This window comes from Chaetodon trifascialis, chromosome 8 (genome assembly GCF_039877785.1).
Source record: "Chaetodon trifascialis isolate fChaTrf1 chromosome 8, fChaTrf1.hap1, whole genome shotgun sequence".
NCBI classification, from domain to species: domain Eukaryota; kingdom Metazoa; phylum Chordata; class Actinopteri; order Chaetodontiformes; family Chaetodontidae; genus Chaetodon; species Chaetodon trifascialis.
In genome coordinates, this window is record NC_092063.1 from 15322269 (window position 1) to 15349079 (window position 26811).

The 26811-nt window shown below is 42.5% G+C and overlaps 1 protein-coding gene across 2 annotated transcripts; it reads right to left on the bottom strand.

The window, feature by feature from the left end:
* Positions 1–2223: 2223 nt before the first annotated feature.
* Positions 2224–26778, bottom strand: gnas (GNAS complex locus). Of its 2 annotated transcripts, XM_070969151.1 has the most exons (13): positions 25314–26686; positions 24939–25077; positions 19726–19798; positions 13755–13809; positions 13531–13650; positions 9195–9292; positions 6348–6402; positions 5883–5956; positions 5665–5723; positions 5448–5568; positions 4614–4744; positions 3823–3890; positions 2224–3446 (listed from the first exon to the last, which is right to left on the bottom strand). In XM_070969151.1, the coding sequence occupies exons 2-13, from the start codon at positions 25075–25077 to the stop codon at positions 3300–3302; spliced, it is 1140 nt and encodes a 379-aa protein (XP_070825252.1). In that variant the 5' UTR covers positions 25314–26686; the 3' UTR covers positions 2224–3299. The 2 variants fall into 2 exon arrangements, with proteins under 2 accessions (XP_070825252.1, XP_070825251.1); XM_070969150.1 differs by having other exon boundaries at positions 24939–26778.
* Positions 26779–26811: the final 33 nt, after the last annotated feature.

Consider the following 26811-nt stretch of genomic DNA (forward strand, 5'->3'; position numbering starts at 1 on the left):
AACTACATTAGAAGTCTACAAAGGTCCTGTGTTCAATCAGTTTCCACCGTTGGGAGTTGAGTGAGTTCACAGTTATGATTGAACCTTTTATATTTCTCTGGGCAACATGGCTGTCAAGCATGATTTCCAGGCATTCCTCACTGAAATCCAGAGAAATTCCCTGGTAGAACTTAAAACCCACACACAGTTTTTTGTTTATATTGTGCCACTGACTGAGGTTGGCAGGAAAGCAAGTAGAACATCTTAGTGAGATAAATTTTCTATTTTCTAAATGCACAGTGCAAATATGTAGTTATAAAACACTTGAGCTTTTTTGATTAAATCTGCGATTAGAGACTTGTGTATATCTACTATACACAAGTCTAAAATAGGCCTAAAAAGCATTTTGTTAACATGTACTGAAGGAGCTGAGCCAATAACTATCAATTTTCCACATTGGGTAACCTGTCAGGAGTTATATTTTCCAGAATAACCACATGGATATCCACATTTTTTACCTTTCAGGATGACTGTGGAGCCAGCTGCAGGATAAAGGCACATCAGTATCACTTTCACGGGGACTTATTTAACTTTCAACGTGAATTTCCACATTGCTGAGCTTCAAAACCAGAGGGCATCCCATTAGAAACTTTACAATCTTCATTGTTGACCCAATAAACAGTAGTCTGCCAACCTGAAGAGGAAATGACTGGTAAACGAACAGGAAACTCCACTTCCTCCAGTGTGGATTTACAGCAACCCTTCCGACGGCTGAAAATTTAGGGACAAGATTGCAAAAACACGTCTTATGCGAGAGAGAGAGGAGTGTTTTCTGTGTGTGTTCATATGTGTAATGACTGACCTGTTGTTGTCTGCACCAAAAAAAAAAAAAACAACCTTTATTTCTTAGAGCTTCTGTTCAGAAAGTAGAGACCCATAATCTGATGTACACATTAAATGAAGAGTTGGGCACTGAAATGAGAGGTGCTGATAGTGTCGAGGTGTCTCTGCTGAGGACCCCTCCCGCCTCATCAGGAAATAAAGTGAAAGTACTGTCTTCTTTGTCATATTTTTTTGGCCTTTCTTTGCAAAAGAATGAGATTTGTGTAGAAACGAGCCATGCTTTGCATTTGTCATCTCCCCTTTAACCCTTCAAAATGTCCTTCGCAGATGTCAACGGAAGACAACAAAAGAAACCTGAACACAACTTCAGTTGAAAGGATTTAAGTTATAGCAATACGCACACTATCAAGTGTACAATTTGTCAAGGTTCATTTGATTTCTAATAAAATATTTTTTTTAAAACCCATATACATTTCATATATTTATCTTTTTGGGGTATATGGATCCAAAAATAGACATTTAAATCATAAAGAGAGAATGGGAGGATAGGGAAGAGAAATAAAACTGCGAAAGCTACGAATGGTTGTCCTCTGTCCCCGAGGGGACAGAGAGAGAGAAAAAGAGAAGACAGAGAGAGACAGAGAGAGAGAAATAAAGAAAGAGAGAGAGAGAAGGAAGTGGCGAGGGAGGCAGGGAGTTCGGAGGGGATTGGCCAAGCTATACAGCGCAGTATGACACCCACTTTAGCTCATTACACACGTACAGTCGTGATCAAGGCACAGGGATCTTCTAAAAGTTATTTTTTTCAATAAAGTTGTACAAAATAATACATTTTACAGTCTGTACAAGAATAATAGTTCAGCAGTAAAGTAAAGACATACAAAGGGAGCAAGAGGTCGGGGGGGAGGAGGAGAAAAGAGGAAAGATGGAGCAATGACAAAGGGAGGAATGGCAGGGAGGTGCGAGCGGGCTGTTTGACCACGAGTTAAAAAAAAAAAAAAGATTAGTGTCCTGTTTGTTGATGTTATCGTCTTCTTTTTTTATATTCCAGGATTATTATATTTTATTTTCTCTTTCAACAAAAGAGCACTGTCGGGGGGTAAAAGTGCAGATGGGAAGGTGGTGGTGTGGAGGAGGGGGAGTGAACGAGGAAGTCCGAGAGAGATGGAGAGGAGAAATGTGGAGATGGGGAGTGAAATGGGGGGAAGGGGGGGGGGGGGTGACAGAGACAGAAAGAGTAAAGATAAAGAGAGCGCACAGGGCACAATGGCACAAAAGTCTACACAGACAAAAACAGCTGTGGAGACAGTAAAACAGGGTCAATCATGACAAGATGAGAGTTCTCTTAACTTATATGGTACTGTACTGTAGAAGGATGCTTTTCGCCCTCCGTTAGTTAAGTTCCACAAAAGTTGGCCTTTTTTTTTGTTTCTTTTTGTTTTAAACTCAATATATCCTCCTCACATTTTGCTCCACAACCCACAAGGCAAAGTCAGGCGGCAAAACAGTTCTGTGGAGAAGTCGAGGGACTATCGTCGCCGTCCCTGTCAAACGTGTCTAAACTCCATCAGGGAAATTCACATCGGAGTCGGCTCTGTCCTGTTTGTGTGAATCCCCGTCCCCCCTGTGGCCCCACCGTTCACAACACGCCCCCGGTGCGCTCAGTCTGTGGTGACGCTGCTCCCCGGGGCTCGACCGGGCAGGTCAGTCACTCCGTCCGTTTAATCTCCGCGCTGAGCCGACAGCTCAAGGAGCCCGATCTGCCCGGGTTGTGCAGTCCAGTAAAAAGCAGGTGTGATACGTTTCTGTGTGCAAGCAGATCCTGTGGTTGAATTCATGGATGCGTGTAAGTGACAGGAAGGATTGGTGTACACAGTTCGAGTCAAGTCCTGAGCACAGTGCTTGTGTTTTTTGTTAGATACAGTGTTCAGCTGATCTGCTGTGACGTGTCTCTATTTGCAGTAATTCAACAGTTCTGTCTTTCCAAGTTGCACTGAAGTAGTAGCTCTCTCAGTTTTCATCCCGAATTCAGCAAACCTGCCTCACTGCAGGAAATACCATCCAGACTGGGCCCCTCTGGGTTCCTAGAAAGGTGAAGGCAATGTGTGTGGGGACGATATATGATGTCAAGAGGTGAGGAGCTGGAGTATGGCTGAAGGTGGAGATCAGAGTCTGTTTATGTGTTGTCCCCTCAAGCCCTTCCATCAAAATAGCTCTGTCTACTGCAGGTAGGGAGTTTGCATCAGGGGAAGTTTTGTTTTCAGGGTGTGTTTACTCAAAGTGTGTGTGTGTGTGTGTGTGTGTGTGTGTGTGTGTGTGTGTGTGTGTGTGTGTGTGTGTGTGTGTGTTTTGGCCCCTGTTCCTTCACAAGAGCTCACACACTTCTGTGGAAGAGGGGAGTTCAGAGACTCATGGTTCAGAGTTTTTCATAGTCCGATGCGTTTTTGTGTTGTCGTCCGAACACCTTTCCTCTCCCATCACAACAGCTCGTACTGCCGCAGGTGCATCCGCTGGATGATGTCTCGACAGTCGTTGAAGACGCGGCGGATGTTTTCCGTGTCCACAGCGCAGGTGAAGTGGGGGTAACAGTAGTGCCTCCCGTCCCCGCTTGCTGTGCTGATCCTCTGTGGATGGAGAAAGGAAAAGGTTAAATCTATTTCACTCTCTGTATGTATATTTTCACACTGAAGACGGTCTTTAGAGACACGTCACAAATATACAACTTCATTTCTAAAAAAGGCTAGATATTTTCTTATAACAGCTGGGCACTGTAGTTTTAATCAAACATTAAACAGGAGTTAACAGTTGATTTGTGGACTGCAGATTTCAGCTGCAGATTAATACACACTTGCTGCTCCAGTGAGTATTCAGTGAATGGGATCAGGATAAAATAAACTATTATATTGTTAACAATAACAACAACACAGACTATTTCCACACATACCCTGTAAATGTTGCATATTACAAAGCACAAAAACATACCTATGCTTATACACTTACCAAGAATTCATCTCTTATGAAGTACTTTGCCCTTGTGACACGTGGATCTTCTCCAGGCTCCGGTGTCGCTGGAAGAGGAGAGAGAGGCTCATCACAACAAGTCTCTTCAAACATGACTGGATCACACAACAACCAGGATGGATACTGGCTTTTTTTGGTATCTATTAGTAAGCAGGTATACGTTATGATGAGAGTAATTATGTAACCTTCCACATGGTGTGGACTTCACAGGTGTGTATCAAAGATGACCTCTTGTGGTCACTCCAGTGTCGTTAATGTAGTTTTTGGATGAACAGGAAGTCAAAAGTTTGCGCATGTATTTACGCAGCTGTTTTAAAGACGAGCTTCAGAGGGGGAAAAACCCGATTTGAAACTAAAAGCAGAAATATCCCCACATGTGTTGGTGTGTCCCTGTGAAAGCACAAGGATGTTTCTGCATGCTCAGGGAACTTTTTCAGAGACAGGCAAGGGATTTTAGAAAACTGGGACAGATTTGGCACAGGTGGTGGGGAAAACTGGGACATCTTGGTATTTTTCAGAGAACAATTTCCATCTGGGACTGTCTGAGGCAGTTTGGGGCATCTGGTCCCCCTACTCTACAAACAATGATTAGATTATTTCTCAAAATAAAGGAGCAGCATCTAAAGGAGACACAAGTTGAAAAAGGCCAGCTGTATTTGCACAGCTACTAATATGGACAGTGTTGTCAACTACATTCACATCTTCCTGTGAAAATAAATGACTGTATGAGGTCAAAAGTTAGTGGCTAAAAGTGGAGCGCGACTGCTCACCATCATCAGGTGTGGTGTAGCGAGCAAATTCAGGAAAGTACTCCTCGATTTTGGACTTCCCTGCCAGCACCTTCTCTGCTAGCAGATCCTGCTTATTTAGGAACAAGATGACAGAAATGGTCCGCAGCCACCTGAAGAGAAGGAAACGCGATGAATTAACGTCACACACTGAACCTTCAAACCGTGTCCGAGTGTGACCGCAACACAAGAGGAAATCTCAAATAAATACAAACAGGCTGATGGATCATCAACTGCAAAACAACTTGTTCTCCTTTCTGACAAATTTAAACAGCCAAAACAATTTCCACGACTGAAAGCTGAAATATAAGAGACAAAGTCAATGTTGACTGTCTGGGTTCAGTACTGCGACGAATACATTTTAACTGAGGCGGTAAACTCAGTGACCACCATGTCTGCTGTGATGTGAGACGTGCTGCCAAAGATCTTGGTCATTTTCCACCATGCCGCAACTTTTATTTGCTTACGCACCGCAGGAACTTGTAAACAAAGTCTGTGATCTACCCTTGATTGGTGTTATGCTGTGTTGGTTGCTAGGGAACCCCTGTACTTGGTTATGCAATCATTTGAGAGAGAAATCAGGATGGTTCATAAAACGTTTTCCAGCCTTGACAGTGGTCTCGATCGATAACTATTATCTGTCTACAGTTGCTCGAATATAAAGATATAAAGATAAAAAGGATGTTCTATGAAGGCTATCTTCCTTCCAATCCATGTTAATCCATCAGAATGTTTAGACGGGCACTTCTGCCTCCATCTTTACGTGTACAGGCTGACAGGAAACGACCTGCAAACAGACACAGTGCGTCTCTTCACCTGTTGTTCCAGATGTTCTTGAACAGGTTGAGGGCCTCCTGTAAACGGTTGGTCTGATTGTCCTCTCTGATCACCATGTTGTAACTGCTACTGGCCACCACGAAGATGATGGCCGTTACATCTGAGGACGAGAGGGACGGAGATGAGTCACAGCGAGACAATGAGAGAAAACGTCGTGAGCCGAGGGAAGCAGGAAGCAGAAATGAACTGAAGTTACCGTTAAAGCACTGAATCCATTTCCGGCGTTCGTCTCTTTGACCGCCAACATCGAACATACTATGTAAAGCAAAGAAGAGACATCAGTGTTGATAGGTGAAACACTGCCATCATGTGGAGACTCTGATGATTCTCTCAACTGGTCCATGGTGCACATTTAACACTGCAGCTATGGGTCAGTTTGCAACAAATTGTTAAATAATAATTGTTTTTACTCACTGGAAATTAACTTTGTCCACTTGGAATCTTGTCTCGAAGATTCCTGATGTCAGTACTCTGCACCGCAGCAAATCCTGGTAAAAAGTAACAGAAATTGCCACAAGACGGTTGCTAAGACCGTAAAGATATCCTACAGGATTGTGAACGATTACACTGCAAATCTGGAGCAAGCTTTACACTCGACAAACTGCTTCTGTGTCCTTGTTTTCTGGATCAGGTGAAAAACTTTGAGAAACTGGGACATGAGATGTTTTTATTTTCCGCCCTCATTTCTAGACCGGGAGAGCAAAAGTTGGGTAAAACAGCTACAAGATTTATCTTGGATGCTTTGGAATATTGTGTCAAACATGAACGTGCATGAATACATTCGAGTCAGGGTGACAAACAGTAATAGATTGCTAATTATTGTCTGAAATACTGTAGATGCACATCACGCCTTAACTGTGGTCTCAGAGATTCACCCACCTGATCTGTTGGAGTGTAATCACTCTGTTTCACAATGTCAATCTTGTCTAGAAAGCTGAAGAGGAAGAAAAAGAAACATAAGTAAGAAAACGTTTATGGGGATAAAATGACTGATCAGACAGTGGCTTCATTGTTAGGGTGCAACACAGTGCAACTGTCAATGATAAGACTCAAATTTTATTATCTACCTATTGCCTACACTATAGGCTCGTGTAATTTTTCCCCCCACTTGTGTGAATGTGTTGCTTGTTTCAAGTTTCAGGTCTGTCATGCAAAAAAAAAATCACTTTGGCAAGCTCACACAGAGAGCTTCGAATGTGCAGCACGACCGTTCATTTACTGCGGTATGTTCAACAGAGGAAGCACTTTTATTGACATGCAGTTATGAAGTGGGAGACGGCGAGACACCTGCAGCATCTGCCATGATTTCTAATCTCCTGGAAAGACTAAATATCATGAGGGCGAGACGTCACAGGGAAACTTTGAGGCTCCAACAAATATTTTCTGGCCCAAAACACCAAAACAAACACTTTCAAACCTTTTCTGGACTTATCAATGTAAAATGCAACCAATCAGAAAACTTTATGTATTACATCATACAGAGGTGGTGGATTGCTACACTGGGATTTATTCAAAGATAAAATAAAAATTTTAAGCAAAATACAAATTATCTTCATGTGAGATGGAGCCTCTAACATTAGCGCTGCTACGTACTTCACCTTTTAATGACTGGTCAAAATAATCTTGATGTGTGCAGTTCAACATGAAAGTATTTTCATGGGGCTGTGAAGCTGCTAAGATGCCCCAAGTTGGTTTGACTAAACGCCGGCACAAGACTTAATCACTTCTAGCATCACAGGTGAAAATCTGTGCATCCCTTCAGAGACTGAAGGAAGGAGAGAAAGACAGAGAACAGGCCATCGAGACCGAGAAAAGGAGGGATGAGAGTAAACACGAAGGAGGAGAAGAAACCAAAGGAGGAGAGGAGGAGGAGGAGGAGAGAGAGAGAGAGAGAGACAGAATGAAAGCGTAGTGGCGTCTGTCTGACATTACAGAGCAGATTCAAAAATAGCTCCCCAGCGCCCTGGCCTCCAGCACGGTTACCATGGAGACCCAACCACAGGCACTATTAATAGTCTATCAGCTCCCGATCGAGTGCTGCTGGAGACAGACAGACAGATGGACATGGAGGAAGGGAAGACAGGGGAGAAAAAGAAAGCAGGGGCAGGATGAGCTTGTGTTTTTGTGCTGGATGTGTGAGCGAGAAGAGGGACAGAACTGAAGACCGGACTGTACCATCTTAACCACCTGAGGGAGAAATATGGGGGGGGAGTTTCTCCTCATCTAGACATTGAAAGACACCAAACTAACCTGCAATGCGAAATTAAATGCACATCCTATTCGGAAAGAGTGATTTACTCACAAAAAGCAGTTCAGGCTACAGGCTTGTAGTCCACAGCTGAACAGCAAAGGTATCCTCCCCAAACATCACCCCCCTCTCCCCCTCTAAACATCCTCTGATCTGTGGATGACTCAGCCTCGGCCATGTTTGCTCCCAAATGCTGCAAACTGCTGCTGTTACATGAAAACTACTTCACTATTATTTTTCTCTTCTCTGTGTTTTTAACCTGCCTTTGCTTTGGAAACTAAAACGCTCTGTTGCAATCAAGTTAAAAACTAATTTAAGGTGAAATCTTTAAAAAATGACGTATCATTTAGATATGACAATGAACAGGTTATGTTTGGAGATGTACAGGGAAGAGATGCTTGGGGGAAATACAAATGGACAAAAGTCTTAAAGCCAGGTGTCAGCGTCAGGCCTGTATAATAACAGGGCACATCATATCGTCATCTGAAACCGCACTTGACATTATCTCAATATGAGATGTTTGAACATGTGCATCAGTAAAGAAACAGTAGAGTGACTCTTGCACATAACAGAAACATAACAGCTGTCCAAGACTTGCACATGTTTGAGATCACTGACATGCAACTTTAAAAAAGGCCTAGTCGGCTCGCCTTTGAGTATTGTCTGAGATTCCTCCACATTAGGCTTATGAATATTGTTTAAACCATTATCTAGTAAGTACATCGATAGAAAACAGCGACACGTGTCTCTCAATCTGCCTCATTCAAGTTAACAAGCGACTGATTGATCACATCGTACAATCTCTTCTCAGTCGTTAATCAGAGAAACACATTGCAGAGTTGGCAAATAAGAAATCCTGAGTTTTAACAAGTTGGTAAAAGTAGAGACAAACAACCTGTCAGTCACAACCAGGTGCTGAGGTGTGAGAGGAAAACTCACTGCTGCACTGAAAACCAAGTCTGTGTTAGTTAACTGAAGTCCATCAGGTTAAGTCAGTCAAGACCGGTGTGACCCCTCAACTTGAACACTACAACTGATGGCTTCTCTATAGTCTGGACAAATTGAAAGAATTACCTCCCATAACAAGACATATGTCATATCACATAGTCTGTTACATGTATATGCTTCTTTGCCAGTGATACAATCTTTCACCTTGTCAAAAATGCGTGAAAAGCAGTAAGTCTCCACGCTGTGTGCATGAAACTGAACAGGGGTAACTGCTCTGATGCTTCCTTGCATGCGAGTACTCTTGACATGTGAGTTTGCTTTCCCTGGTTCATTGGTAGTGTGAACCAAAACAAACTGAATGAAAGAATGCAACACAGCACAGTTACAAAGTGTTGAAAAAATAATAAAATACAGAAAATAATCACCAAATGACTGAAAGGCAACACAAACTGCACATTATGAGTTTCACGTCACATTAAACTGTACCTAAAAACCTGGTGCGTCAGAGTATCTCAGAGACGGTTACTTACTATTGTGCACAGTCGATTAGCTGGTATTCGTTGGATCTCTCGTAGCACGCCCTGACCCCCTCATCCTGCCACAGTGTCTTCGCATGCTCGTAAAACTCCTGAGGAGGAAAAGTGGAAACAGAAACATATGAATGACAAACTGTCACAGAAGAGTACTGGATTCATTCTTGCTTCATGGGATAACTGCAGTAATGTACTTGGGTTTGTGTGTATTTACTGATATGCGCTGGTCAAAAACCTGTTTCAGGTGAAATGACAGAATACGCACACTGAGCTGCCGTTCATGGCGATGTTGGATTACATCCTGTATTTTTAGTACAAAACTCTGCGACCTTTGCTTGATTAAATAACCACCAGTTCATCTGCTGAATCAAAGACAGGAAGTGCTCCTCCAAGCAGGAGACATCCTGTATTATTTACTGTGCATCTCACACCAAATATGACAGAAAGGAGGACAGGGTTTTGTGTCTGAGGGCACTGGGCGCTCGGCGTTCGTGTTGACACCACATGCAGTGTACGTTGTGCCTGGGCGATGCCTGTGTACATGTCTGTAAAGGTAAATAGTGGTGGAGGGAAAGAGAGACCTCACTATACACACAGGCAATATAGGCTCACTCTCTCACTCACATGCTGGGACACAGCATGGATTAAGCACTTCACTTCTTCATGCATTATGTGTCCCGACTGAACAACAGGTGTGCTGAAAGCACAGTGATCCAGGCAGTGCGGATGAGCTGGTAACTTGCACAAAACTTATAACTAACTCACACACACACACACACACACACACACACACACACACACACACACACACACACACACACACACACACACACACACACACACACACACACTACATATGTGCAACGCAAGTCAACATATGTCTCAGAAATAAAAGGGAGTGCTTGTATATGAGGTAGTATTCACTGAACGATGTCTGTGGCATTTAGAGTTTTTGACCTACTCCAATACTCAATGCCGGTGCTTATGGAGGCACTCATTCCTCAGTGTGTACTGACCTGCAACTTTTAACAAAAAAAAAAAAGAGTCAATTAATTAATCTGATATTAGGGGAAAAAACAGAACTGACAAGTCCATTAATCCATAATTGAACATTTAGGTCATTTATCAATGATTTGCTGCCTTTCTTTGTTTTTCTGATTGTGGATTGGTCGATTAATCGATAATAATCATTTAAAACCAGGCCTTAAAACCAAGTATCAGGTATGCTGATGTAAAGGCACAGATATTAACAGTAAATTCAGGTTAAAAACAGGCGACTTCCTTGCTCCAGAGCAGTCTGTCTCTCTCTTACACACACTCACATTCTTGTAATCGTATACATTTATAATGGAGCAGATCAATTCTCTATGTGTAATGATTTGTAGGAGGTTATCCAGTGCTTACTAAAGCATAAAAAACAACCAGATGAATTCACAATGTCACAGTCCTGACTGGAGGAGATAATGTGCAGACACACACACACACACACACACACACACACACACACACACACACACACACACACACACACACACACACACACACACACACACACACACACACACACACACACACACACACACACACACACACACGCCTGGTATCAACGCTGATCCTCCGTCTCTCATGCAGATCCCAAATGAAAGGCAGAATACTGTTTCGCTTTCCTGTTTCATAACTTGGAAACTATGCCGCGCTCATCATAAACAAGTCAACCAACCACACAAGTAAAGCCAAACAGCAACTGTAAACAAATAATTGCTTCCCAACAGCTCAGCATGAGTGGAATTCCTGGAGCGTTGGGGGTTTAAGAGAGCATCCCACATAGGAAAACTCACAGATTTGACACCTGGAACAGCTGATGTGCTTAATGAAGTGTCGCTGAGTAAGACGTTCATTTGCTGTCTGCTCACTTGCTATAAATCACTCAGGATAAGAGTGTGAGCTTAATGCCACCGTATAAATAAATAAAGTGATGAAGATGGTCACTTGACTTGAACATACATGTGCTGCCTTCGACCTTCTCTTTTCCCTATTTGGAATAAAACTGATAAACATCTACAATAAGTGCCTTTTTATTCACTTGAACATCTTTTTTCTCAACCTGGGTCTCATTTATTTCTGGACCATTTATCATAACATCCCAGTGTCATCCAATCATCTTATTTGGAAGTGAAAACGAAGGTGAATGCAGCCCAAATGTCAAAGAAGAAGCAGAAAAGCAGCTGAAAAATCAGACATTTCTAATGAATAGTTTGTTCAACATTTGTCTTCATTTTCATTTGCAAGCAAAAGTGGTTAAGCTACATTAAATTAAATGTTTAATTAAACATTTGAGTTACTTAAACCCTGCTGGCTGGATTGTAGCTCAGAGTTACCACATCTTATCTTTAAAATTCACACGTGTGTAAAATGGATCTCTGATAAGACCCAGGTTATATACATCTAATTTCCCCTGCTTGTACTTCTTATTTTCATTTTTAATATTTTTTTAAATTCTTCTTTATAAATTCTCACATTTGAGAGGCTGAAACCAGCACATTTGACATTCTTGCTTTAAAAAATGACTAAAACGATCAATCATCGGAAAACTTCCTGGTGAATGTTCTGCTAATTACTTTTCTCGTTTCAGCTGTACATCCCTGTTCGCTTCAGTCGCCTCGAATGAACACTCAACTTGGAAAACAAGTGTTTAATTGCAACGTTAGCAAACTGTTAGTGTTACGTTGAAGGAAATCCTTTCATCGTGCCGTTTTCCATGACACCGAACTCATCATGTGTTTACAGAGCCCTCTTTCATTATCAGTCATGCGCTTCAAAGAAAAAATAAATCATTAAACCCTTGCTCTTCCTTTCTTGATGTAATGCTTCCTCTATCCCCCTTACTTCCTCTCTCTGTAGTGTTCTGCTCAGGGATACTTCAGCAGGGTTGATGTGTGTGTGTGCACTAGTTTAGCAGGACAGCTGACCCTGTTCGCTGAAGGCCGTCATCTACGACTGTATGGAAAGAAACAAGAGGCGCTTTAGCTGCCTGATGTCCCTCCATAATCCCCGTCAGACATTAAACACAAGCAATTGTGCTAATTAGGTCGTTATGCCAATTAATGCATTAATGAGCATTAATGAGCGTCTTATCAGAACACATGGAGGCTGTTAACATGAACTCTGTGCCTTAAAGCATTCAAGGAGCAGGCCTGTGTTTTTACGTGTTTTAGTTCATTTCCTACCAACACAACACACTGTACTCTGAATACTGACATTTGAGGTGGTCATAACATCATTTTGTGCTTATAAGAAAATCAGTTTCCTATCAGCATCAGTTTAGAAAAAATCTAAAGCCCCAGCAGACTTTTCAGAGCACTGCACACCTCATTCAAACACCGTGATATGCAATCCTACTGACAAGCAAACAAACCGGACCAGAAAACATACTGAAACCCTCTCGGCCGAAGTAATGAATGCATCACGCTTCTCCAATGTTCAATCATGTACTCTAAAATAAAAAAATAATAATTTGGAAGATTTTATCATGCACTGTAATTTGGTGAGACAGACAGATGCCTCCATGACAACACATACTGAGCAGCGTGGCGGCAGGACGTTAAGACAAAACGAAGTCCCTTCATCATCAATCCCATTTACATTTCAACATTTTCCATTGAGAAACTGAGTCATCCTCCTAAAGCCAACTTTATTTCCAGACCCTTTTTGTGTAAAATGTACAAATAAATATAGATTTTTATTTATTTCTTATTGATATATATTTTTATTCTTTTCTATGTCTCCTTCTTTATTCTTGCTATCTTGCCGTCTGTAACATAATAATTTTCCTGGCGTGACATCGATAAAGTTATATCTTATCACTACAAAATGAACTACAGCTTCTATTGATACGTGAGACTGAGTGAATTGAAAAGTGAAAGAAGCCTGGCCCCACAGGTGACTGTGGACGAACAGAGAGACTCCCAGGTAAAGTCTCTTGACATGGGTAATTAATTATTTGGCCCCAGTGAGAATACTTTAGGCACACAGACATTACCCATCAGGTCCTTAGTCGACCTAAGTGTTTACTACCCGTGTCAAGGGGTTATCACCTGGGATGTTGGGACTGTTGCCTACTGAGACGCTCACACTGCTGAGGATACCTGGACCTGCTTGTGAATGTATTGTTATCAGCCACAGTTTTACACTGGAGGAAATTTAACTTGGCCTGCTTTGTTTTTGGAGGGAAAAACTGTGTGTGTGTGTGTGTGTGTGTGTGTGTGTGTGTGTGTGTGTGTGTGTGTGTGCGTGTGCATGTGCATGTGCGTGTGTCTGATACTGGACTACTCACAGACGGAAACTCAAAGTCCTTCTGGTTGACGAGGTTGAGGATGTATTCGATGCGGTACCGGTTCTCTGGGGATGCCAACTGCACCGGCGGTGTCAGGGTGCTCATAGCTGTTACTATGGTCTGTCACAAACATGATGGAAAGAAAAGGACTCATCTGTATGTCCTGTTCAATTACACACAGCAAAAATATCTACAGCAGTTTCAGTGTTTTTGTCCAAACTCACCTCAATAGCCTCTTTAATATTATTCTTGATGTCCTGAATTTTCTGCTTCTTCTCTCTGAAACAGACACACAGGTTCAGCGATGTTTGAGGATCATGGCTAAACAGCAGTAACATGCACACTTAAGAGACCAAAAGATACCACAGCACACTGACATCCCCTGACTTTTGTTATATGGATGTCCATTGTGTGGTTCTTGATACATGTTTTAGTTTTAAACAGCATCTGTTATTTTAACCCCTTTACTTCCAAAAAGACGACTCTCGTCAAGGCCCTCACCTCCAGGCTGCAACACAGGCTTCTGGTAAAGATTTTAATTCTGGAGGCCGAGCTAAGACACCTCCGACGTCATCATCAGGTTTATTTTTCTCAGACTTCATTAAGCTGCTCCACTGAGGACATGATACAACTGTTGTGATGAGTAAACTGCACCTCACGTGTAAAATGGGTGGAGCGCAGTATTAGCAGGTGTTACAGTGTGACAGGCTTTCACACATGACAGTAGTAGATGTAAGAAATAGCTAATAATAACTACAATAATTCTCAATGCAGCCCAAATTTCCAAACAGTCAATCAGCATCAACGTGTAGTTACAGACAGGGCAGGAGCTACAATAATCATGCAAAAAAAATGTAAGAATAAAACGAACATTTTTTTCTTCATCTGAACACAAACGAGGGATAAGTTAGTAAGTTTTATTTTAGCGGGGTTAAAAAAAGCAAAGGGAGTGAGTCCATGTTACCGTGACATGGTACACTACAGCGTGCTGCGCTGGGCTTGTTTTTGATCTGGGAAGAGTAAACAGACCTTCATTGGTACGTGTGGTAGAGAAATTATGTCTGTCTGCTGTGAAGGATAGATGTTTGTTCAAGACATTTGGTCTCTCTGTGATAGAACTGTTGCTAATAAATGCAACCGGAGAGCGAGTTAGCCTATCTCTCACCTTGAGCCCCCCAGGACAACAGCGCATTGTGTTTACAACAGTTCTATGTCAGTGACAAAGGGGAAGGTGGGCCCCTTTTCCTGTGCCAGTTTTTACTTTTTCACAAGGGAAACTGCTGCATTAGACCAAACTGATGCAAGTATTTATTGTCTTCTTTAGACCAGTGCAACTTGCATTTTAAAGTTCCACTCATCCATTTGGTTATCAAAGACAAAGGCTGCACGTTTCCTTCACAACAAGTCGCTGCTTGATGGATCAGGTTTTTAAATGTGAACTGCCACAATGGAAGCAGTTTCTAACTCACAAACACACTCTCTTACATTTAGCAGGGTGCAGACTGTCGACAAGGGGGAGCTGCTTTGCCACGGTCAGACTCGCTCTATGCATCCCTCAAAAGTCAAGAGCAGCAGCAGTTTGGACATGCAGATGCAGACAAGTCACCTCCAGTCAAAGACTGTAGACATTTTATCTCAAACAGCATATTTTCTCAATAGCTCAGGCTCTTTGTCAAGCTGACATGAACAAACAAGAATCGCTAACATGGAGGCGAAAGTGTTGGAAGGCTAAAACACAGGTGACCATCAGGAAAGAGCACACGAGATTTTAACGACAACTAAAACTCAAAATACACACAAGCTCTCAGAAAACCAACTCCAAAGTTGGGACGCTGTGCAAAACATAAATAAAAACAAATGCAATGGTTTGCAAATGAACTGAGTCCATGTAGTAATATCGTTCATACAATCATGTGTACACAAAGTGGTGAACCTTCATACCCAATCATGATACTATCACCTGTTACCAATGAACCTGTTTACCTGTGGAATGATCCAAACAGGTGTTTTTGCTCTTAAATTCCTTATACCCCACCAAGACCACTCAGGCCCTCTGACCAGTCACCTCTGCTTGTCTCACACCTTCCTGGGCCAAGCGACCATGTTGCTGCAATGCTATTCTGATCCTGTTTTGGCCTTTCATAGATATCTGCCATAACAGTGGCTCTCTAGCAAATGAATCAATAACATGAACACAAAAACAAGAGCTAATTCTAATTACAATTAGTAGAAACTCTCCCTGTGAGAGGACAGAAAAGCCGAAAAACAAAATCCGCGTTTCACGAATCCGGTTCAATATTTGGTCCAGAAAGGCTTGAATTAAACTGCACTCAGCTGTTACATTCCTACTAAAATTATTTTGTGTATGCTGGACCAAAAACAGACTTGAATGCAATTTGTGTACTATTCATTTCTGAGCCTAAGAAGCCTGTGAGGTCACGGTGCACCAAGAAGCACAAGAGAAAGGGAGAGGAAAGAGGGGTAAGACAGAGTTTATTGGGTTAGGAGGGAGATTGAGAAGGCCTTGTTTACATTTTCAACCTGATAGTCATTAAAAATCACATGGTCGTGTGTCTGTGCACTCTGTACAATTTGAGAGTACGACGGCATGCCTGTGTGTGGTTAGAGAGAGGGGAAGAGTAAATGACACAACATGCTATGGAGGTGACGTCTGGTGATACTCTGAGGTGAATATATGCAGAGAATCAGTTAGATGTAAAGCAGATGACAAAGACCGGGGCTGAAATCAATTCCACAATTAGCAAAGCTTTTCCAACAGAAGAAAACTCTCCTGCACCTCTGCAGTCCTCAGCTGTGGACCACGTAACAGCTCCAGTGACGAGGCTGGCAGTTACATGCCTTGCCCAAGAGCAGCTCAGCCATAGCTGAGACGAACAGAGAGAGAGCTGAGTCAGCCATTCATTCCTCTTCCAAATCAGGCCAGCAATTGGAACCAGCAGTGTTCCGGTCACAAGCCAATTACTCTGACCTTCAGGTTACCACAACACTCAATCCATTCACCCAAACTCTTTCATCACGGGCATTATTGAACCCTTTCAGTCCCAAATCAGTAAATTTATGCCCTGCCTCAGGATCCAGGCTTATTAAAACATATTACTATGTTTGTCATGTGGGGACCCACAAGCAACTGGCCTGCGAGACTGTTGTTTTGGTTTGTGCAGATGTTCAAAAACAAAAGTGATCCATTGTTAGACGCTTGAAAGATGACATCTGACCGCACACTCGACGTTAAACAGTTAAACTCATACATATGGAGCGGCATACAGTGAGACAAAGGAGCCATACATGTGTTTGTGTGTCTTGTTAACGAAGACACCCACCCACCTGTAGAGACACACACACACACACACACACACACACACACACACACACACACACACACACACACACACACACACACACACACACACAGAGTGCAGTGTTGTGGAGTCACGCGCTGGGTCATACGCTCTCGTCTGCCTTAGGTGCTGATTTTCTAGTCTAACCTTGCAAAGATGCTTCGTTCCCCGTCACAACCACCAGACCAATACATGCCGAGTCACTGACACACAGACACAAACCCACGCACACACAAACACAAAACTTTCCATTTTGCTTATTGAGACAAGCGCAAGTCAAAGATGTGATCCGGAAACCATGAAGCAAGAAAAAGAGAGCAGCAGAATTGTAATCTTACTTCAGAAATACTTGAGCCTTGTGTTGCTTGAGACTAAATTAAAGGGCTGACAATGAAAGAATGCCAGAAAAACAGACAAATCAATTAATTTTACGCCCACAAGAGCAAAACAATGTTTACTCCAGACAATAAGCGGCAGAAGTTGAATGTCTTCTAATGACATGGGAAAAGTAGTATCTGGAAAAATAATTCCAGATGCTTGCTTTGCTGTGTTTGGGTCACCGCATCGATGCTGGAGCAATAATGTCCAGACAGTTTAGACAAACACACGGAAGCATCACAGACAGCTCAGCTCAACCACACTTGCACAGACGGGTTGTTACATGTTCCGACATGATTTTCTGTCCCATCCTAAGCTTAACGGGCATCAGCTCCCATTCTTGCCAATGACACCTTGCTATTTTAACAAAGATTCGACAACAATCGACACTAGCATTCAGCAACGACAGTTCCCAGAAGGCTTTGCAGTTCTCCAATGAAGCTTATTGGCAGACACAGTTCCTGTGTCAGTGGAGCTAAATCCCGTGTCGAGACACGCAAGAGTCACGTCAGCGTCATGCTTGTGTGACGACAGCATTCACGTGACACTAAAGGGACTGTCTATACCGGCTCGGTCTTGCCCGCACAATTCAAACCACTGAGCAGCAAAGGAGCGGCCAAACTTTGTGTGCGGCAGGCAGTTTTGTGTGTTTTGGGGGCGGGTGGGCTGCTTTCTCTGAGCCTATGCAAGTAGGCCTTAAATAGATAATGACCTCACACTTCGCAAACTGGGGGTGGGGGTATACAGCCACTGCAAGGGGGGTGTAGATGACCAGGGGAAAAATACGAGGTGAGAAGTTGATGGAATATAATTTATGTTGGGAAAATAAACAAGCTATCGTGCTAACCTCTATCTGACTAAAACTCCCCTTGGATCCTTTTCTATCAGTTTCCCCATCATTGTTAATGAATGATAAGAATCTTGGGGTGGTGGGCAGAGACACGATTCACCAAAAAATATTTCCCACTCATAATCCTATAAGCTCCGGTTAAGTTTGGGAGAGGAGACGAGAGGAATCAGGAACCAAATACATAGCGAATTGTAGCAAAGCCATAAAGTTTGAAATAATGAATAGTATAGGCTGCAAAATGTAGATAAATATATGTATTCAATGCCTTTTTATCGGGACTAAACCTCACATATCCACCGTATGGTCAAAAGGACAGACTCGGAAGTGTAAATAAATGCTTCAGGTCGTGATTCTGCCCATGAAACGCAGCCACCGCAGACAACTGCATAGACTAAAATGTGTATCTGTTGCATGGGACATGCAAGTAAATACTGTGTGTCTAGACTGCAAGCATCTAATAAATGACAACTATACTAATATTTGAACCATTAGGCTCAGTCAAACAAATTCATTATATATACTTACTGAGGTTAGACTACGCTGACTTAGTATCCATATTCACTTTACATGGAGCAGCTAGCCAGCTAGCAGCAGAGGGATTAGCTGACCTGTCACTTTTAGTCAAAAACATCAAGTTTATATTATCTCTACCTGCCAATATTAACATATCATATTAAATACATAACTCCAATGCTCCAGGCTTGAGTTAACTTATTTTGCAGAAGGTCAAACTTCCTCATCTGCACAGCAGTCTGACTGCTGCGCTTTAAAAATAAAAGCACCAGTTATGTGACAATACACAGGTCATTCCCTAGTGGGAGAATACTTGATCAAATCAGTGTAGACTTAATTCATATCGTTTTGGCTGACTGGTAAAAAGCAGCTGTATAAACCTAAAGACCACATCTGATTTCAGCTTCCAATAAAGGCCACATGTCATAAACTTGAAGGGTTGACAGGGCTTTCACAATTTAAAGGCTTTTCCAAAAGTGGTATCTTGCAATCCACTGCTTACAGCCAGTGCTTGTCAACAAAAATCTTGGATTTATCCCATGACCACAACACATTACCCAGGTATTTGCATTTAAGTGGACATCTGTGAATACATAACACATGAAGCTGACCAATGAAAACACCACAACAAGATGTAGCTAACAGCAGCTAGCCATAAATTCACTGTTTTTGTTAGCAGCTTGTAGAGACTGTTAATGACACAGGTCTTACAGATAAGCCCAGGGTATACTGATGTACGTACTGTTAACCAAGAGCATGGCTGTCAAGTTTTCTATCACGTTAAAGCGAAATGTCACAGCTGTGAACTGAGGCATCAAGAAACCTGCCATAGTTTACCACATTAGTTGGACATTTCAGGGCAGCCTCACTGAAGTAAACATTACAGTTGGGGGTGGGGATTGCCAAATGCGCCATACTGTAAGTTTAGTCTGTGTAAAGGTCTGAGAGGAGATGCAGATTCAGGTGGGACTTCTGACACAGAAACTGAACACAGGTATAGTCTTCTGCACTCAACAGATGCTGCAAAAACCGACTTTTGGTATAAGCTCATGTTCAGCTTCTTCTGGGCCTTTACTCCTTCATTATCAGACTTACTCTGCATTGAAGCCGTTGACATGCAGGATCCTCATCTGTTTCACTATGGTGCTCTTTCCTGACTCTCCAGCCCCTGAGAGACAAAGAGAGAGAGAGAGAGAGAGAGAGAGAGAGAGAGAGAGAGAGGAAAAAAGGAAATATTAGAGATCTGTTGACATGTGAAACAAGACTGACCTCTCTCTCTCTATCCCTCTTACACACACAGACACATACACACACATGCATGTTCGGTTCATCACTTTTGGGGACATCACATGGACTTAACCATAACCATAACCACTATTTGCCCAACCCTAACCTTAACTCAAGTCTTCACTCTAAAATTTTAATGATTTACATTATGGGGACCTGCATTTTGTCCCCATAACTCCTGCAAGTCCCCACAATGTGACTGAAAACAGATTTATGTCCCCACAACATAATACATGGGCACGCACACACGCACAGACTGTGACTCTATTTGGGAAAACTGGGAGTGGAGGCAAGGACAGTGTTGCATGGTCATGGCTGAAACAATAAACTGGATTATTCCACCAGATACTGTGATCCCAATCACAAGATTACATTTTTAGACTTGATGATGACTGCCTTTACACTGTTTCCATAAAAAGCAAGTTCAAACATTTCTCTTCAGAAGCAGGTGTTAAAGCACTAAATAAAAAAAAAAAAGTTTGGCAGGCAAACAAAGTTTTAGCTTAGCATGTGGGACCTGCACATTCACCACGAAGACACTTCACACTTGGCTTTGTTTGTTACTGTGGGTCATTCAAACTTTTAATAATCTTCCCATTGCTTCGATAACCACTACCAATACACTCTGGCTGATTTTAATGTGTATTTTGGTGTGCATGGCACTAAATGCACAGACCTGGTGTGCACTTACAAGCCGTGATACATATTTAACAACAGTCTTGACACACACTGCCAGTCATGCATTTTGGGGACCTGATTTTAAATCTCACATTTGACCAAATGCTGAGATTCACCCCTCCGCTGATGCAACTTTTTACCAACAAATGGGAGTTCAAAAACTTGTCTTTCTGTCCTGTGAGATAGCCTCTTTTGTCTGTGGTACTAGGCTGTCAACAACCCGTAGAATTCCAAGAATGACTGAACTAATGCTGTTAAAATGCTTTAAGCGAGACTGGTTGCATTAGAAGGTCTAGCCAGGCAGCAGCGCGCTGCAGGTCCCTGGACGGTCGCGTGCATCTGCTGCAAAAATGAAACTCACTTGTGCAGCCACACCTGCAGTATGTACAACTGCGTGAAGTTCAACATTTTAAAGTTACAGCTCTTTCACACAGTCCGACGCCTTTCCTGTCTCAGACCTTAATATATACATTTTTTTCATTCTCCTCTTTGTCTTTTCATTACAACTGAAGTGAAGATCAGGAATTAATAACGACTCCCTGAATCAAAGACATTTCATGACTTCAGCCAGGGATCCCAATACTTTGTATAGCTTATGTGAAATTAAAAATAAAGTAGTATTTTGAATGTGAAGCATAAAGATGGTCCATTCTGAGGCTAGATTTATCGTACTAATAGTAATATTCTTGTTCTTATTATTGCTCAGAATGCTAATAAACTATTGCAATAGCTGCTTTAATTATAAGCTTACATTCTTTTTTACATATACAATATCTGTCCAGGGACTACAGATGGAAAATGGCTAACAGCAATGTGTATTAATGTATAGCATCCCTGTTTCCCTGATAAGTAAAGTAAGAGAATACATTTCTCTTATTTACAACGCATCACAGCCTCAATATGTGACTATGAAAGAGATGTGCTGGTGATATGTTGAGGGGTGATAAACATGTGTACTGATACTGCTATCGAAAAACAGACGCAAGCATATAAGCACATAAGCATGACATCTGTGACTGGAGACAGATTTTTGGCCATGTTGGATCTCTGTGATGAAGAAAAATGGACAACAACTGTGCAACAACTGCCACTGACTATCAGACCTATTCAAATTAACAGTCTACATATGTACCGTCTGTAAAAGGTAGAGGCCATTTCTGAATAAAACTCATCTAACGACAATCCCAGTATAAAGTGGTTTGACTGACTGGCAATTTGCAGCAGTTTGCTATTGGGCTGGTATAGGCAGCGTTTCCCACCCATGAGACCTATTTGTGGTAGTCAGGCACATTATCAGAGAAGCCACAGAAGAGTCTGGAACTTGGGCATTTTGGTGGCTCAGCAAGCTCCAGCACATAGTATAAACTCATAACATCATGCTCTCAAATCTGACTGATGACCTCATGTCACAATGTCAACTCTCCTCTTTCTCTCCCGTCTGCCCGTCTGCCCGTCTCTTCCCACGCTGCATTGTCTGATGAAGCAGAAACACCATTACATCTTTCAAAATAACTCCATTAAACAGGCCCATAGAGTCGTGGTGATTTTAGGGGATTGCCTGTGTATGAGAAACCATTTTTGGTTGCATGTTTGACATAAAACAAACGATCAAATGTGACATTGAACGTGGATCCTTTTTAAGACCTTTTTAAAACATATTAAGCACAAATTAGCCCTGGAGGCTTGAACAGATTCTTGAGTCTTATTTGTTAAAAAGTATTTTCTGATCCTTATCATACAATTTGCCTTTTAAATACCTCTTTATTTTTTGAAAAGTTCTTGTACAGCTGTTTGTTAAGACAGCGTTAAACACTGATGCATTTGAGAAGTGTGGGTGGATTATGGTCTGCAAAGAAAACCATCTGCAAAAGTAACATTTTCAGGATCCAGGCCATCAGCACGACAGTCAGTCCAACAGGAAATATTCCCACAGTCTGTCTGAATTCTAGTGAAACATTAAAACTTCTCCAACAGAGTTTCAAAAACTGAGTCACATCTCCAAAATAACATCAATTAAAAAACATGTTTACATTGTCGAAGGACCAACACGAACTCAAGTTGGGTGACTTTTGCTACGCAGGACACTAAAAATGTGTGCAACGGTCACCAGGTGAGACAGAGAGGTCAAATCATGTAGAGAGGTCAAGACATACGATGATATTATAATCTATCAGTGTTCATAACTTGTTTCTTTCACAGCAGATGTTATGAAAGGAATCAGAAAACTTATGTGTTATTATGGTAACTGCTACTGCAGCATGGCTGCTGCTCCACAGGATCTATAACCCCAACATCAGTAATAAATGAATCTGATCTGAACCTGAGACATGGAAATACATGAACAAAGGCTGCGACTGCGCTGCAGACACAGATGTAAACTGTGCAATGAGTCAATGAACAGTCGTGAACTCTGATCAACTAAGATGTGAATGATCCCTGGGTCAGGATGCAGCACTGTTAGCCAATTTAACATTTACTGCAGTTCAGTAACAGAGAACTATGGTAGTAACTTAAAAAAGGGCTGTGTGCACACACGATTGTCCCTTTGATTTGCAAATATTGTGTTGACACTGCATTACACTTGTACTGTTTATACAAATACATGATTTTACCAACATGTTCAGTTCGATAGTGGACTGTCATTCAATTCTGTAGCCAATAAAAAGTTTCACTGAAACATTAAATAGGATCCACTTCTTATCCTCATGAGTCATGCAGATGCATTAAGTTTGTGTAGGTTGTATGTTTTAGTTCATTTCAAAAATGTGACGCTCATAACGGAGACCAATTAGGAGTGTCAACTGATGGTCACTACCTTCAGGATCCAGCCTTGAAAGTGTTAATTTGTCTACTTGGGACTTTAAATAACTGCTACTGCTCGATACAACATGTGTTTTGTGTCATCACTCCTTTTGTAGGTGTCAGTCTTCCATGTGGAGCAAGCTGTGCTCACGTGGGCCACAAACCCAGTCACACTTTAATGAGGTGATCTGTTTAATCCAATCACCACTGACGTTCTAATTGCAGATTATAATTATACCGAGCAACATAAACCAATGATCAACAGCTTCACCACGGTGGATGGACAGACATGCTAAAAGCTGTGGTCTGCATATAGATGACCAATATGTGTGTCACCTGCTCTTAAAACCAAGGTGTTCTGGCACCTGGTTTCCACTTTCACAGATTCTTTAAGGTAAAAATATGTAATGCACTACTTCAGATCTTTTCCTGACATGGATACAAACCAAGCACAAGGCACCTGGCATACATTTTTGATTGTGACCCTTTCAGGCATTTGGCTTTGTTCACTGTTTAAACATATCCTCTAAAATCAACAGAAACACAATTAACAGGTCCACGGGCCTGCGATAAAGTCAAACTAGTAGATTATGTCATTGAGAGGCAGCTAACTTTAGGGCAGACATCTTTGTTTTGGTTTTCATGTGGGTCCTGTCCTTCTGCTTTCCTAAAGCCATCACAACTTCCTCCTCAACATAAATACAGGCGTGTTGTACAATATGCGCCCTCGCTGGCATTTCTGTAATCAGATATGATTTTCCCAAAGAACACCCCAGCTTCATACAAGTGGTGAGCCTGCGAATGGACATGCGAGGAGGGTACAGTGGAGAGCACGGCAGGGAAAAGTTAGACACTCTTATTTGTCTCTTATGTAATGTAGAGACCCAGCCCACCTCCAGTTTCACTCTCTGACACACACAGCCACATGTTGAGTCGTACACATGTTCATTTCTCCATTAAGTTGGTTTCAGCGTGTTTCTTTTTTTTCTTACAGTCACATACTATTTGAGCTACACACCCACAAACTGGCATGGCATGTAAAACTAGTGTTCGTTTATGCAACTTTTCAGACCTACACACATGATTAGGACTGAAATGGATTACTGTGCAGCATGCCATGCCAAACTACTTCATCTTATGGGGGGTTTTCTGTTAAAGAAGCATGCATACATTAACTGCATATGACAATACAGCCAGCTGTGACAGATGTGGGTGGTTGTTTATCCTATGAAGACCACTGATAGCAGTTTACCCACAGTATATATTTACTCTACATCGTTGGATATCCTCCAACCAACCTATGGACTCTGCTACAGCATGTTTTGGTGTTGGTAGTGGTGAGCCGTCAATTTGACAGCAACATGCTGAAAAACCAGCACAGTGCTGCATTTTCAGCCTTATACAATGGCAAAGTCACACTGTTGACAATGTTTCCCAAAACAACATCCCAGAAGGTTATGCAGGGAGGAAGCAGAGCCTCAAACTGTGCACACTGAGCAGCCAAGCATGGAAAAGAGAAAAATAAAAGGAAAAAAACTCACCTAAAAGTAGTAGTCTGTGTGTTGCTCTGTATATCTGTTTGTCTTTTTGGAGCTGCTTCTCTATCTTTTTGTTTGCTTCTCTTTGTGCCTTCTCCTCATTTCTCTGGTCTTCGGTCTTACTGTTGCCCAAACAACCCATCTTCCCGCAAGAAAAAAGAAAAAAGGGGGTCCAGGGGAAGGAGGAGGAGGAGGTGGAAGAAGAAGAAGAAGAAGAAGAAGAAGAAGAAGAAGAAGAAGAAGAAGAAGAAGAAGAAGAAGAAGAAGAAGAAGTGGAGGTGGAAGGGGGGTTGGGGGGTATGTAGAAAGAAAAATTAATAAACTAAACTAGTCTAGATCCCTCGTTTGACATGCGGATTTGGCAGCAATGTCACCCACATTTACACAGTGAAACGTCCCCGGCCTGCTCCAAAAAGTGTCCGTGGTGCAGCACTGTCGAAATTATGTGTCCATAACGCGTATTTTGCTGTCAGAGAAAGGGCAGGATACTGCTGCTGACGACACCGAGGCCGCCTTCAGTTTGCTGAATCCTGCTCGGGCTTTTTTCCTCCTTCACATGCACTGTAGTTTGTGTTTTGTTGTCCCACTCTGTCCCCCCAGTCGAGTGTGAAACGCCAACAACTGTAATCCTCAACGTCCGTTAAGACACAAAAAATCGGGGTTTCACCTCAAACGGAGGCAGAATAAACAGCCTAATTTGCATCTCCAAAAGCCCGGGTCTTGCGTTTCACTGCTGCCCGTGACAAGGAGCCGAACTCGGCGTGTCCGGAAAGCTCGCCCGTGCTGTGGCGCGGCTCGTTTCCACGTCCCCTTTCATCATAAACATTTCCATAGGTGTACACTTACACTCTCTACCTATTTCTCTGTCTCCCCGACGGCTGTCTTGGTCGGGGGGCCCAGCAGGACAGGAGGAAGGAAAATAATATTTACACCCAAGCGAGCTACATGTGTGATCTTCTCAGTGCTTCCGTCGTCATCCGGCTCCTTTTCATTCGCTGCATCAAATCAACCCAAAACAGCTCCAAACTCACTGCGGCTGTCTTTTCGGCCGGATCCCCCACCACCTCCAACTCCGACACGATACAATATCCCCCGATTTGTCCTCCTTAGTTGTGATGGCTGTTCCTCGCTGTGTTTTCTCCTCCAAAGGGCCTTCTCTCTCTCTCTCTCCCTGCCCCTCGCTTTTGTTGCTGAAATGTGTTATCAGCCCCTCACATCACCACCGAGCCTCCAAAACTGCGCACCGATAGACTTTCTTTTTTTTAAATTCCCGTGTCGACTCCGATGAATCCCTTCAGGAAAACAAAATGTCAAAAGAAAAAGGAAAAAGAAAAGAAAAAGAAAGCGTGACCAAGATGTGAAAATCCCTCGAAATGTATCCACGTTTCTTGCAGGTGAAAAAGCAACCCCTGCTGTCAGGCTCAGTTTTTATAGCCTACATAAGGCCTATATATGTGTACACACATACAGACTCTCATACATACACACACGCATGTATATATATTCTCTTGAATCCGAGGTGGGTAAACAGGCTACAGGCTTGAGACTACATGTGCATTTACATTCACAAAAAAATCGGACGCGGGGTTGTTGTAGCAGCACATTCCCACCGCGAAGGCCGCTCCCCTCCTGGCCGCTGGTCGTGGAAGGTGAAAGACAGCAATAACCAATTCTTGGAGGTTATGATTTTCTCCCTTTCTCTCTCTCCGAGAATAGTAGCCTACATTGAGGAGATAGACAGCGCTGAAGAGAGACGGGGTGGGGCCACACAGCGCTCATTGAACCCTGGGAAGGAAGGACCGAGAGACGAGAGGAGAGGCCGTTTCGCCTCGTCACGTGGGCCGGGCGCGGGGCGGCGTCAGCGGCGCGGCTCTGC

What these genes read in the sequence shown, in the direction of transcription:
- gnas (XM_070969150.1), bottom strand. Translation starts at nt 25,077, where the DNA reads ATGGGTTGTTTGGGCAACAGTAAGACCGAAGACCAGAGAAATGAGGAG. An exon ending in CTAATCGACTGTGCACAATA is followed by an intron (nt 6,403 to 9,194) that starts GTAAGTAACCGT and finishes CTTCCTCTTCAG; the next exon opens with CTTTCTAGACAAGATTGACA. An exon ending in CTACACCACACCTGATGATG is followed by an intron (nt 3,891 to 4,613) that starts GTGAGCAGTCGC and finishes CTCCTCTTCCAG; the next exon opens with CGACACCGGAGCCTGGAGAA.